The following is a 12,935-nucleotide window of genomic DNA, read 5'->3' on the forward strand; positions in this document are numbered from 1 at the left end:
TGTGTAAATGAGTTTATGTCTTCATGAACCTGACACGTGAACTTGTGTCATCACCAAACAAAGACTCTCCTCAGAGACAGTCAAAACTCACAGCTATTGACCCATAGCCCACAGCAGTCGACCAGCAGAATGTAAGGAAAGTGTGTCTTGTTATAGAGGCTAAATTTCCAACGGATGCTTAATTTCAACCTTAGCACAATCTGTTGGTCAACATGCTAACAAACTCACACAGGTTTTTCAGGTCTGAAGGTTTGGAAACATGGGGCTATCATTTTAACTAAGTTTGCAGTTTTTGCTTGCTCCTAAAACCTGTCCCCAGAGGGTGATTTAAGGGAAACTGTAAACAGTCAGATACTTGGATATAACCGTGGAGCCTCACAGAAACAAAGCAGGTCACTCATTTTGTTCAACACAAAGTGCCTCAGATAAAAAAAAAAAAAAAAAACTTAATTATGCGCAGCTCATGAAGCTCAGACACAATGAAGAACACATCTGCTGCTGACTGTTAGTGTTTACACCCAATGAAGTGGGTCATTCTGGGAAGTACGGGGTTAATCTGTCCATGATGGTTAATCTCTAACAACCACGGCCTTGACACACACACACAGACACGTGCATACACACACATACACACACACCTCATAGTATAACCTTAAGTCAAAGAGTTATGAGCCTTAGAATGTGGCTGTCGGATCAGCTGCATTACCAACACACACACACACACACACACACACACACACACACACACACACACACACACACACACACACACACACACATACACACATACACACACACACACACACACACACAGCTGTTCATGTTGAACTAGGTGTTGTCTTTCTCTTCATTAGACGATGTCTCAGCAGACACACAGGCGAGCCCACCGACTCTCCATGTCCCCAGTGAACACTCTCGGTGTGCATTAGTGTGTGTGTCTGTGTGTGTGTGCGTTTATGTCGGGGAAAGGAGGGGGTGTCAGTCACCTCCCTTCTGTTCCCTCTCTGCTTCACAAAGCACAGTAACTCGATCTCACTCGCTCTGAATACTAAACTATTTACTCTTTTCACACTGCTGCAGGATTTAACGTCTAACTGTTCGATCCCACGAAGGAGAAACTGATTGATTCATTGACTGACAGAGAAAATTAATTAAACACACAATTTGGGTCAAATAGCTTTTCAGAGGATGAGTAGATTAGATTTTTTTTTACCTTTCATATCACTGAAAACTGAATTCCTCTTACTTTCAGTGATGAGAGGTGTAAATTGTTTGGGTAGATTACTATTGTTGTTGTTGTTTTTATCAGAGGAGTCTGGTTGCCTTAAAAAGGGAGACAAAGAGAAGGTTTTTATATGTAATCAGTTCAGATACAGTGTAGTAACAGAATCCTACAACCACCTCACCTGATGAGAACCAGCAGGTTAAAACTTCATTAGCTTCTTGAGTGCAGGGTTGTTTCTTTTTTCCTGTTATAGAAAGAGTTAAAAGATGCCGTTAGCATTAGAAAAGACGTCTCTCTGCACATATAGTTTCTCTGCTGTTTTCAGACTCAGATTAACAAAGTAAGCCTGTCGGGGGAAAGTCACCTGTTGATTTGTTTCCATGGTCAAATGTATGAGAAAATGTTTTTAGTGATTCAATATGCGAACTGAATGATTTAAAGCCAGGTATATGTAGAACCAGATTTGCCTTTGTGTTGTGTGCCCGAGCTGTTACTCTTAAAGAGAGAGTGTTGTGCTTTTTCAGTTTTTATTCTGTTCCCAATAGTATTTTTACATGATTTACAGCTCATAAAAATCCCCTTTTTTGCTTCCTTGCTGTATCAAAGGTCCCATATTCTGCTCCTTTTCTGCAGTTTAATATGGATTATTGATGTCTTTATGAAATGGTAGTAACATGTTTTGGTCCAAAAAGCCAATAAATCAAGCACAGCAGCATTGTTTCCAGGCTCTCATAGCCCCTCTGTTCAGAACGCTCTGATTTAGTGGGCGTGACCTTCATATGTAAATGAGCCACCGCTGTTACCGCCCCGCTCTTCAGCGTCACTGAGAGCTGCGCCACGAGCTCTGAGTGCACAATGTTTAGAAAACAGAGAAGCTCGTTTAGCGTAACATTACAGGCTAAAACAACAGGCTAACTGCAGCTAAAGTTAGCATCCTGAAGCTAACACAGAGACAGAGGGGACACTGAGGAAAAGCTCTTACATCTGCTCCACAGCACACAGCATTTAAAATACTCACATTTCCAGGGTCTGAGGTTTGTTGGTGGATGGTTGGTAATGCGCCCGGATTCAGGACCAGTCTATAAGCTAGCCCTCTGTTGGACTGTCCAAAGTTGGAAAAGCAGTTGGCTACTGAGTGTAGCTGGCACATTTCCTTGATAAATGAACTCTAGCCACTTAGTCTTGTCTTCTTCCAAGATGGGAAGCTTGTGCATGGAACTATGTGGCTGTTTACAGCCATACTCCTCTCCCCGCTGCTGGAGAGATTTCTATCCAGACGCGGGGAGAGGAGCGGGTGGGGAGAGGTTCGGGGGTATCTGCTCTGGTGGACCAATCAGGTCAGACTTGCTTCCTGATTGGTCAAAAAAGGGAATTGCTGACATCGGCAAAACCCGGAGATTCCAAACAGCTTGTTTTAGGTCAGGATTTTACATTCACAGGCTCTACTAAGTACAGGTTTTGTCATTAAATATCACATTTTGTGGGCTGGGAGGAAAGACAAAGACCCACAAATTTCACACAAAGACTTAATAAAGTGATTTTTGCATAATATGAGACCTTTAAAAAAAACCTTATTTCAGTCTCTGTCCTGAATACTTTGTTTTAGCTGCTGTCTCTTCAAGGCTCCCCGCTCGAAAACGCCTTCCCTCTGACTGTCCAGCTCGTTGGGGCGCTGCTAAATGCAGACCTTGGTGTTTGAGGCCCGCTTCTCCAATGTACCACAAACCAGTTGGTATCTTTATGTGGTGACCTCACTGTTTCAGCAAGTCTGGTGAAGACTGCGTGAAGACCGCGTGAAGTCCTTGTGTTGTTTTTAGAACAGGGTGTTTTGATCAGTTTACAGACAGATTCAGGGAGTTCTACAAAAAAAATAATTGAATAAATAGAGGTTTAGAAATCAGTATGTTAAGTATGAGCATCCAGCATTGAAATTTTATATCCATCCATGCATGTTTGGAATATGGAAAAGCAGATACCCCCTATTTAATATACAATGATAACCAAAACCAAGAGGAGCACCCAGTTCGTGCTGTGGGTACGTTTTTATTAAATGAATAATTAGAGATGTAGAAATTGAACGCCATCAGACAACAAAACAAAAAAAGGCTTCAAATTTGAGTCTTGGGATTGAGAGATGGCGACAACTTTCAAAGAATAGGGTTTTAACCAAATTTGTAGAAGCTGGAAGACAAGCAAACTCTTTTTCCACCTCAGAATGAAACAAACATGAGCAGAAACAGGAATTTTTGGGACACAGCAGCTCTATTGTCAGTGTGAAAATGACAACACAGCCATCACTGTGTCCGTCAGAGGAAAACTGATATGACGGACCAGGAAGGACGTCACACATCTCATTTCATAACTCTTGAGCCTGTGATGTTTGGACACTTTTGTCTGAGGTTTTATTGTCGTCTTGTAACTTAAGCTCAAGTCTCCCTCTTGGTTTTTTCTCCTCTCCCCTCCGTCTTTAACCTCCTCGGTTACTGTGGGAACTGAGGAACAAAGCCCTGAGCCTTCATGGGATGTTTTCAACTTCATATCCTCTGGCCTACTTTGTACACACACACACACACACACACACACACACACACACACACACACACACACACACACACACACACTAGACAATGTGGACAATATACAGTGTATGTGTTTGTGTGATTGGGTCAGGCTGGGCTGTGAGGTCATCAAAGTGAACGGCCGACTTTGTCCACTTTTTCTTGTTAAACAGGAGGTTGGATGTTAGCGTGTGTGTGTGTGTTATCCTGGGGTCTTTTGACTGGTAGCTGAGAGCAACAGGGCACAGGGTGTTAACTCTTCTTGTTCAAACAGAAAAAAGAGGAGTTACTTCAGAGGAAGGACTCGGCCTGGAATGGTCCCCTGGTGTCAGGATGTTTTGCACATTCTTACAGCTTTATGGCTCTTTGTGTGAAATCGGTTCATTTGTCCTTATTACCCCAAACCTTGAGGCATAGAAACACGTCTTATCAGTTTTTGAAACCATTTGTGTATTGTATTATTTGACCCATGTACTGCAGTTTTTGTCACTCTCATCCGTGTTTGTTTCCGGTAAAGTCTGCATTGTTCCCCTTCACTGTGTGGTCGTCACACTTCTGCTTCAAGGTTAAAACTGCTGATAAATTCCTGCTCTTTCCGAGTTCAGAGATTTGTGTAATTCTTGGGGAATACTGTGTCCCTGTGCTTTTTGTCTGTATATTTTGATCTTTGGTTATTGCTCAATTGCTCTTTATTGATAGATTTTTTACATGCACTTCAGGGTTTCCGCCAGGATTTTTTGGAGGAGCCACCACCCCCAAACCCTGGTAAAAAAGAAAAAAAAATAAATATATATATTTATAAATTATTGACACAATCACAAAAATGATTCAGTCTTATCTAATTACAAAGTTTGCAGCCATGCTGAGATCTACCTTCTTTTATTATTCAAAACTACTTTCAATTTATTAGACTGGCTGATGCACATACTACATTTTATACTAAAATCAAACACTGGAATTAAGTGGTTAAACTAGGGATGGGTACTCAATTAGGTACTTTTATAGGTACTGACTGAATTCTGTCAAAAGCACTGGGTATCGAGACACATAAAAGCAAAAGGTACCATGTTTAGGTACCTAAATGCATCCTTGTGACTGTGAGGGAGTGGAAGAGAAGGCAATTGTCCATGGTGGACATGAACACAGCATTACAAGGTTATATATTGAGAAATAAATATGTTAAATTGAAAAAAAAAAAAAAAGTTAAACAAATTTATATTTTTTACCACATAAACACACAAAAGTACCAAAAATTGCTACCATTGAGTACCGATACCAATTGCCAGGTACCAGGCATCAGTTCTGTATTGCTTCAAATGTGAAAGGTACCCATCCCTACGTTAAACATTCATAGTCCCCTTCTTATGTCACTGCCCTTATTGTGACACCCCATTCTGAAAGTTTAGGCACACCCCTGCACAGAGGCACATAGTAGCACTGGTAACAGTGGTATGAAAGCTGTTAGGCTTTGAGGTTTGTTCAACCAAAGCTGGAGGAAAACTCCTCTGTCGATTCTTAAAGAATGAAGGGAAAGATAGACAAACAGCAACCTCTGTCCCAAAAAGAGCAGAACAGTTACTCATGTAGGAACACGAAGAAGATTTACGAACAGCTGGTAAGAAATATGTGCCACAGGATTCACAGAGCCGATCATCATGACAGTCCCCAAAAACTGATCAGGATGAAGTTTAAAGTAGATAGAAACACACACAGAGTGACAGGGGGAACTTCTGCTTTTGCTCACTTTATATACAGATATAAACATTGCCATGTAAAACCCTGCACTTGTTTTCTGTAACTCACCAGTTTCTCTGACTGAGATGATGCTTCACTCATCTTCATTTAGCATGTCAGCATATCAGCACCATCTGTGGCAAAATATTTGGGCTATTTTTATAAGGTTGTTGTTTAATATTCAGAGAGTGTGAATGGATGGCAGAACTGATCTCTACTCTCATATTGATATTATTCCTGTGCATCAGAATCACGTTGACGTCTGACCCTACGGGGAGCTCGCACAGAGCGTCAAACTGAACCGATCTGTTTTGGTTTGAAAGCAGTGGAAGTGGTGGGAAAGTTCTGCAGCATCAGCTGCACAGTCAGATCTTTGGTGAGCTGCCACCATTTTATTGATCTGGGATTAGAAATGTGAGCCCAGTGTGTTAGTGGGGCATGGATTTGGGCCTTGTGCGAATGTGTGTGTGTGTGTGTGTGTGTGTGTGTGTGTGTGAGTGTAAATGGGTCATGCAGCTGACTGTATTGATCCCTTGTCAGTTTTAAGTGTTAGATCCTGCTGGTGATGTTGCTGCGGGAGAATATCTATAGATCAGTATCTCTCTCACACACACACACACACACACACACACACACACACACACACACACACACACACACACACACACACACACACACACGGTGTAATCTGGAAAGACTGCACTTTGTTGTGATATTCATTTTATTCACATTGTTTTATCATTTAATCACTGAGGCCTTCCACAGAAAAGGAGCTGCATTTAAAGGAACACGTGTCTGAAACAGTGCAGGTGCAGATGGTTTGAGTCAGAGAGCAGAGTGTAACTCAATCTGCCTCATCAATAATAAACAACCAGCTAGTTAGCACCGACTTTAGACATCCATCTTTGTTTCCAAATGGAAGAAACAGCCTCAACACTCCACAGCTTTAAATCAACCAAGTCCCAAGAAATAGTTGTTTACAACTCTTTTTGACTCTGCTCATTAATGTATTTTGAAAATTCATGACTCCAAACCAAATAACCTGACTTTAAATCCTACATTTCTTTGCAAAGAAGAAAAATGTTCTCTGATCCCAATAGTTGTCTTTTTTTCATTGCTGTCTGATCCAGGGCTTTATTTCATGACAGTGGTGGACTGAGGCACAGTTTCATCGTGCTCCTGAAGGATCTCCCTGGTCGTGCTTTGCCTTTCTCGATTACAAACAGCACCTTTTTTTCCTGTGCTATGACTTTTGGACTGTTGGGGTGTGCTGTCATTTTCAGGGACATCTGTTTTGCACTCTAACTACCTCTGCTGCAAGCGTGAAGGTGGACAAATTGACCTAACCATTCTTCTGGCTGACAAAGTTTAGTCGTGAGAAGAGAGATCTGTGATCTTCTCTGCTGAAAATGATGTCTTGGATTAACTTCGTAGTGATGGTGGACACCTGGCAGGTTAAGCTGTATATGATAATGTCTATTCCAACCCACAGTCAGCAGTTATTCTGCAGTGGTCTGTTCAAACTTGAGAGTCTATCAATAAAATAAAGAGTGAGGTTACGTTAGCTCTGCTTGGTAGATGACTGGCAGGACATAACCAGGATTCACTAAAATTACACATTACTAACAAGTCTCAGGGCACTGGGCTTTCAGTAGAGCTAGATATATGTGACTACTTAACCAAAGTACAAACTGACAAAGTTTGCTTGTTGTCACGTTTCAAACAACAGCGCTTCCTAACTGTTGATGAATACCTTACCTCGTCACGTTGTACACTGCTAAAAGTTGTCTTTAAAAAAAAAAAAAAAAAAAAGAAAAGTAAGGACGCAGTCACACTGGCAAACCCTACCATGCTTTAGCACGCTGGGCAGTGTGACCGCAAGCATGCCGTGCTTAGGCTTGACTTCTCTCTCTAGCAGGCAGTGGAGAGGTGGACTTCAGCGCAGCTTACTTCATGTACGAGCACAAGCACGGGGTCATGAGGTATGATCGATTAAGTCTCCAAAGTTGTAGTAGTGCTCTCTGTGTCTCATTGCGCTGACTCTGATGACATCACACTTCATGTTAACAGTAGGGCTGCACGATTATCGCAATCGCAATCGCAATGTCAGCACATGCAATTCAGATTTTTCTCCATGATAACCAAGCAAGTCTGTAGACTCATCATGACACAACTTTTTGTATTAAATCGCAAGCACAATCACAATCGCAATATTGTCCACCTAATCGCAAATCGCACCTTTTTCCCAAGTTGTGCAGCTCTAGTAAACAGACACTTCACGATGACATAGGCGGGCCATGCCTTTGCCTGAAGTCTGGTTCATATGGCAGTAGTGTGACCGCTGGCTGTACTCTCCAGCGGGGGAACGGCGCTGCCGGGGGGGCAGTTGCACTCAAATGTGACAGTTCGACCGGCCAGTGTGACCACGCCCTGAGTGTTGAAAAGAAGATCTGCTGTCCATTCGTTTACAAAACAAACACACTGTGTGTTAAAAAGTCACATCTTCACGACAGTGTGCGTGTGACTCCGTGCCACAAGGTGTCACTGCAGTCCAGTTAAAACAGATTCTACTCACAGCCTCTTTAGAAAAGTCAGCACGCAAAAACGTCTTTTCTTAACTTTGAGTCTGTGTTGCCTACAGCTTCAAGATGCAAGAGTTTCAGCACAAAGCCTCAGTCTGTCTGATCCACATCGCTGATCACTTTGAGGATTGAGACGTCGGTTGTCTGTATGATTTTGCTTCAAAAATAAATTAATACACTTATTTGCATAAATAGGGACATGGCTGATTTATCTCTCAGTGGGAGGTTTGTAGCTGTTTGTCACAATCTTTGAGGCCCATGTCCCTCCACTACTTTGCATGTTTCTGTGAGGGATCAAAAGTTTGTTGGATTAGGCATTTTCTGATATTTTTGAACTATATTTTCCTGATCCTTTCTTCATGGGTCAGTGGGTGGCATCTCTGAGTTTGTGTTCATGTTTTGTACAGTGTATTCCTGCTGCGTGCTGCTTTTGTTCTGCCCAAAGATGCTGACTTGATACCTGGTTCATAAAAGCAGAGAACAGTCTTAATTTTGGGCCTTTCATCAGTGACTCCTGATCTCACTCAGTAAGTTCTGATTAATTTAAAAAGAGACTTATAGATGTGTATCTACCTGAAAATGTTGAAGAGTATAATCTAAACTATTAAAGGTGGCTTCATCCATGAAAGCTTCTGGTCAAAAGTTTGTGACTGACTGTTTTTCTGTTCTTCAAAGACACCTGGTGGCCACCTCCCATGTTTTATTTACTACAGTGTGAGTGTGTGTGAGTGTGTGTGAGAGGGACTGGTGGAGTCTCTCATTACTTCCTGGCGTATAAGCTGCTGTAACTCTATCTGCAGGTATTTCTCTCCCCTGAAGCTGTCTGTGCAGCCTGGTTGTAGCTGTGCTGTAAGCTGATACTGCCTTTATTTGCCTGGTTAGCAGCTGACTCTCTGACATTAAGAATGTACGAGCACGCTTAAGAAATCTAAAAGTTTTTTTTTTCCAGAGACGAACACAACTACCAGCTCACAGGAGGAGTTTCAGGCTTTCCTTGTTGTTACCCACTCTATGTGTGCGGCTGTGTGCAGGTGTGTGTTACGTTTATGGGTGTTTGATTCAGCCCATCCCTGCTGACAGTCACTTCCCTCAGACTCAAACACACACACACACACATGGTCACACACTCCCAAAACATTTCCCTTCGTCTCAGCCAGGGGTCGTCAGCATGCCTCCTCCCATGTGTCCTTTCCCTCACTCTGATGTCTTCCTTTTGACCTTATCTCTCTGTCATGTTTCCTTACGTCTGAACAGCTTTCTCTGGCAGACAAAGGTTGTGTTTGGATAAGGACGCTGCCCCTCTGCCCTCTCCCATGCTCTGATCAAAGATGATTTATTGGAGTTGATAAGAAAATAATGAGAGCGCTGCGTTTTCTTGGCTCGTCTGAACAATCAGGTGTGCTTTTGGAGGCAGGAGAGGATATTCTGGTATGGAAACTATTCCCTCCCAGTGTGCTGTTTCTTTCCTGACTCAGACACACACACACACACACACACACACACACACACACACACACACACACACACACACACACACACACACACACACACACACAGTCTTTTGTGTTTCCTGTTGGCCAGTGGCCTAAACACACATGCACACAAACACACATGTCTGGGTCAGTCGGTGGCTGGACTTTGACTTGTTTCTGCAAAAAATGTTTTGATCAGAGGCGAGCTGTGGGTGGTGCAGATGTTCACAGTTATGTTTCCACACTTTGTGTTGATTTACAGCATGTGACACAAGCTGGGGTCCAAACTTCTGCATATACAACACATTTTTTGTGCTCATCACTCTTGATTATAACCAAGATTATTTATTATTTCTAAAAGATGTTTGTCCAGAAAAAGTTCATTATTTTCTAGATCACAATCCAATCAATTTCTAATGAATGAATGATATCAGCCTTGTTCGGACACTCCAGTGCTTTTGTTTCTTTAATCTGGCTGCATTCTTTGTCTGATTTTGGCCCAGACTGCACAACTAAAATAAGCAACTCTATATTTCTCTCCCTCTTCCTTCCTTCCACAGGAGACCTTACAGCAGTTAATCGTCATGCCTCTTCCCAACATTCTGTGCATCGCCAAGGATCCACTATCAGGTAAAACAATTCACTGTTTATAAGGCATCACTTCATCTCCACCACCTGCAAGAAACAAAACTTCTTCAACTTCAATTCTACTGCTCTGAATCTATTCTAAGAGGGTTCGAAGAATTGTCTTAATTCTATTTCTTAAAGCAGATGTGGAACCAGGAGATAAGATGCCATATTGGTTTTCCATTTAGTAGACATTAAAACTGCACTACAACTAGGGCTGAACAATTAATCGATTTTAAACCGACATCCCAATTCAATAAAATGTAATTTTCAAATGGCAAAGGCTGCAATTAGAAAAAAAAAGTTTCATGTACACAGACCTGGAGGAAATATAGTAACTTGTACTTGTCCTCTCTTAAAACCAGCAAAAGTCAAAATGCTGTTTTTTTCTGGCAAAAAAAACAAACCTGTGGACTACAAAGATCCATCCAGTAGATCGTAGAGCCATACACCTTGGTCACTTTTTTCTGTATGGTTTGTTACTCTGTTACTCTTACTGACAACTGGGGGTCAGTAAAATTTCACAGTGTTCCTTTTTCTTTTTCAATTAAGAAATGCAAAAAAGACTTGTTTAAATGCTCACAGTATCTTTTTTTGGTTAGTCATACTATAAAACGACTTAAAACTTGTGTTAAGCGAACAATGCAGAAGATAACCCCCCCCCCAAAATTGTGTGCTATATCGCAATCCAATATTGGTCTAAAAGAATCGCAATCAGATTATTTTCCAAAATCGTTCAGCTCTAACTACAACTACAAAACTGATACAAAAGACTAACCTTGAAAAAAAAGAAAACTCCTTTATTTTTCTTCTAAATGCAGCCGTAAATAAATAATGATTAAGATAAAGACCAGTTTGTACAGAGTGCTTCCTCATTTTGTCAAATCCACTTTGTATCCAGGCTGACTTCAGTCACACAGAAAAACCCACGTCACAAGCTTTTCCTGATGGTATTGAAACCACATTTAGTGCTGCTTGAAATGCAAATCCAATCAGATTTCTATAGATCAGTCTCGGTCCGGCTGTGGTCGCTCTAATAGGATAAAAGGATCTTTTGTGTGCCTCGCAACTTGACACACAATGACGGTGTCAGATCCAGAGTGATGGATGAGAATCAGCAGAACGAACAAGACTGAGCAGAGTTTGAGATGAGTTATTTATAAAAGACGAGCTCTGCACTGAGGACATATAACCTGAACGGTTTTATGTAGGGAAAAAGATGATTTAATAATTTAAGTTTATGTAAAGCTTCCCCAGTCTTCTGGTTGTAGTTTGTACGATTTTCCTATCATACTCTTGTCTCATGTTTATAACAAAAGTTATCATCTTTGTAAACATTTTTAAAGGAACAGAGAAATGTTTTCACCTCAAGAGCTTGAAAAGAGTATTTTAAGTTACATTATTCATGTTTTGCAGCAAACTGATTTAAGGAGTCTTTAAAGCTCCTAAAAGAAGTTTATGGTTTGAATGGATTTTGGCGCCCCCTGTGGAAAGAGCTGTACCTCTGCTGATTATGTCTTGCGCACGCATACACAAATCAAGATGCTGATGCCAAGTTTTGTGGCTGACTGTAGAAATGTCCACCATGTCCTGTTGGCTGTGGATTGAATGTTCATTTCTCTCCAGAGGCAGTAATCATGCTGTGTAATCAGCATCTTGACATGCCACACCTGTGGGGTGGATGGATTATCTCTGCCAAAGAAAAGTGCTCACTAACACAGATTTAAATAAATTAGTGAACAGAAACAGAGAGGAATGGGCCTTCTGTGTGCATAGAAAAAGTCTAAGATGAGCTCAGCTCATAAAAAATAAGAGCAAAAACAAAAAGTTGAGTTGAAGTATGAAGTCATGGAGTGTTAGAGATCATTTGGTGGCAGTGGTCCTTCAACTGAGCTGCTGGTAGAAGAGGGAGGTTTATTTCCAGAGAGCGCAGGAGATGTACATTCATCAAACACGAGCGGAGACCAGCACAGTGCACTGTGAAAACACATAGCTCCAGTCACAAGAGTCAAAGCTCAGAAATGGCATTGTTTGACAGGTGAACGATGTCTCCACTATTCTTATTTTTGACAGTCCAACTGTTGGGGCTGTTTTTGCAATCCGATTCTATTACGATTTTCAGGGTGCTGCTTTGATTCAAATTGCGATTCTTTAATATTTATGATTTTTGAGATTTTTAGTTTTTTTTTTTAACACCAGACAATGGGAAAAAGTTGAGTGACGATGGTAATGTCTACAGACTAAATGAGGAGCCAAATTTTCCCATACATTTCTCATCACGTGAGTCAGAGATAAAAATTTCACCCTCTGCTGGAGAAAAGTGGTAATTTTTTTCCATTCCAGTTTATAAACAAAGACTGAAATGAAGAATTTGAATTTGATAAAAAAAAAAATAGATTGTTTGACTAAGAATCCCAATTTTTGATGTTGTCAAGCACCTGCTTTTCAAATGTGCTGAACATGGACGCAAAAGCAGTGACCAGTAACAGTTTCAGGTTTGATAAATCACTCTGCGAGCAATGATTATATCTCTTCCTCCCAGATATGATTGGCTACTCAGATGTCTGTCCAAACGTGAACGAATGAATTCTATTTAAATATCCAAGAAAAGTTATTTTGCGATATATTTCTTTATCATTTATCTCCCAGGCTTTCTTTGAAACTACAGTGCAGACAGACTTCAAGCTAAGATTTGACAACAAATCTAGTAAGCATGCACTCTGAACACAGCTTGAGT

At 41.2% G+C, this 12,935-nt stretch overlaps 1 protein-coding gene across 1 annotated transcript in view; it reads left to right on the top strand.

The window, feature by feature from the left end:
• The window catches only part of ccdc88c (coiled-coil domain containing 88C), a 55,708-nt gene that overhangs the window by 11,097 nt on the left and 31,676 nt on the right, over positions 1–12,935 (top strand). The window contains exon 4 of the mRNA XM_074691387.1: positions 10,132–10,201. Within this exon, the coding sequence (XP_074547488.1) occupies positions 10,132–10,201 (70 nt within the window). The remainder of the gene's footprint in view (positions 1–10,131; positions 10,202–12,935) is intronic.

Source organism: Halichoeres trimaculatus, unplaced genomic scaffold (genome assembly GCF_033239565.1).
Source record: "Halichoeres trimaculatus isolate MK-OKI-2021-1 unplaced genomic scaffold, fHalTri1.1 fHalTri1_scaffold_17, whole genome shotgun sequence".
Lineage (NCBI taxonomy): Eukaryota > Metazoa > Chordata > Actinopteri > Labriformes > Labridae > Halichoeres > Halichoeres trimaculatus.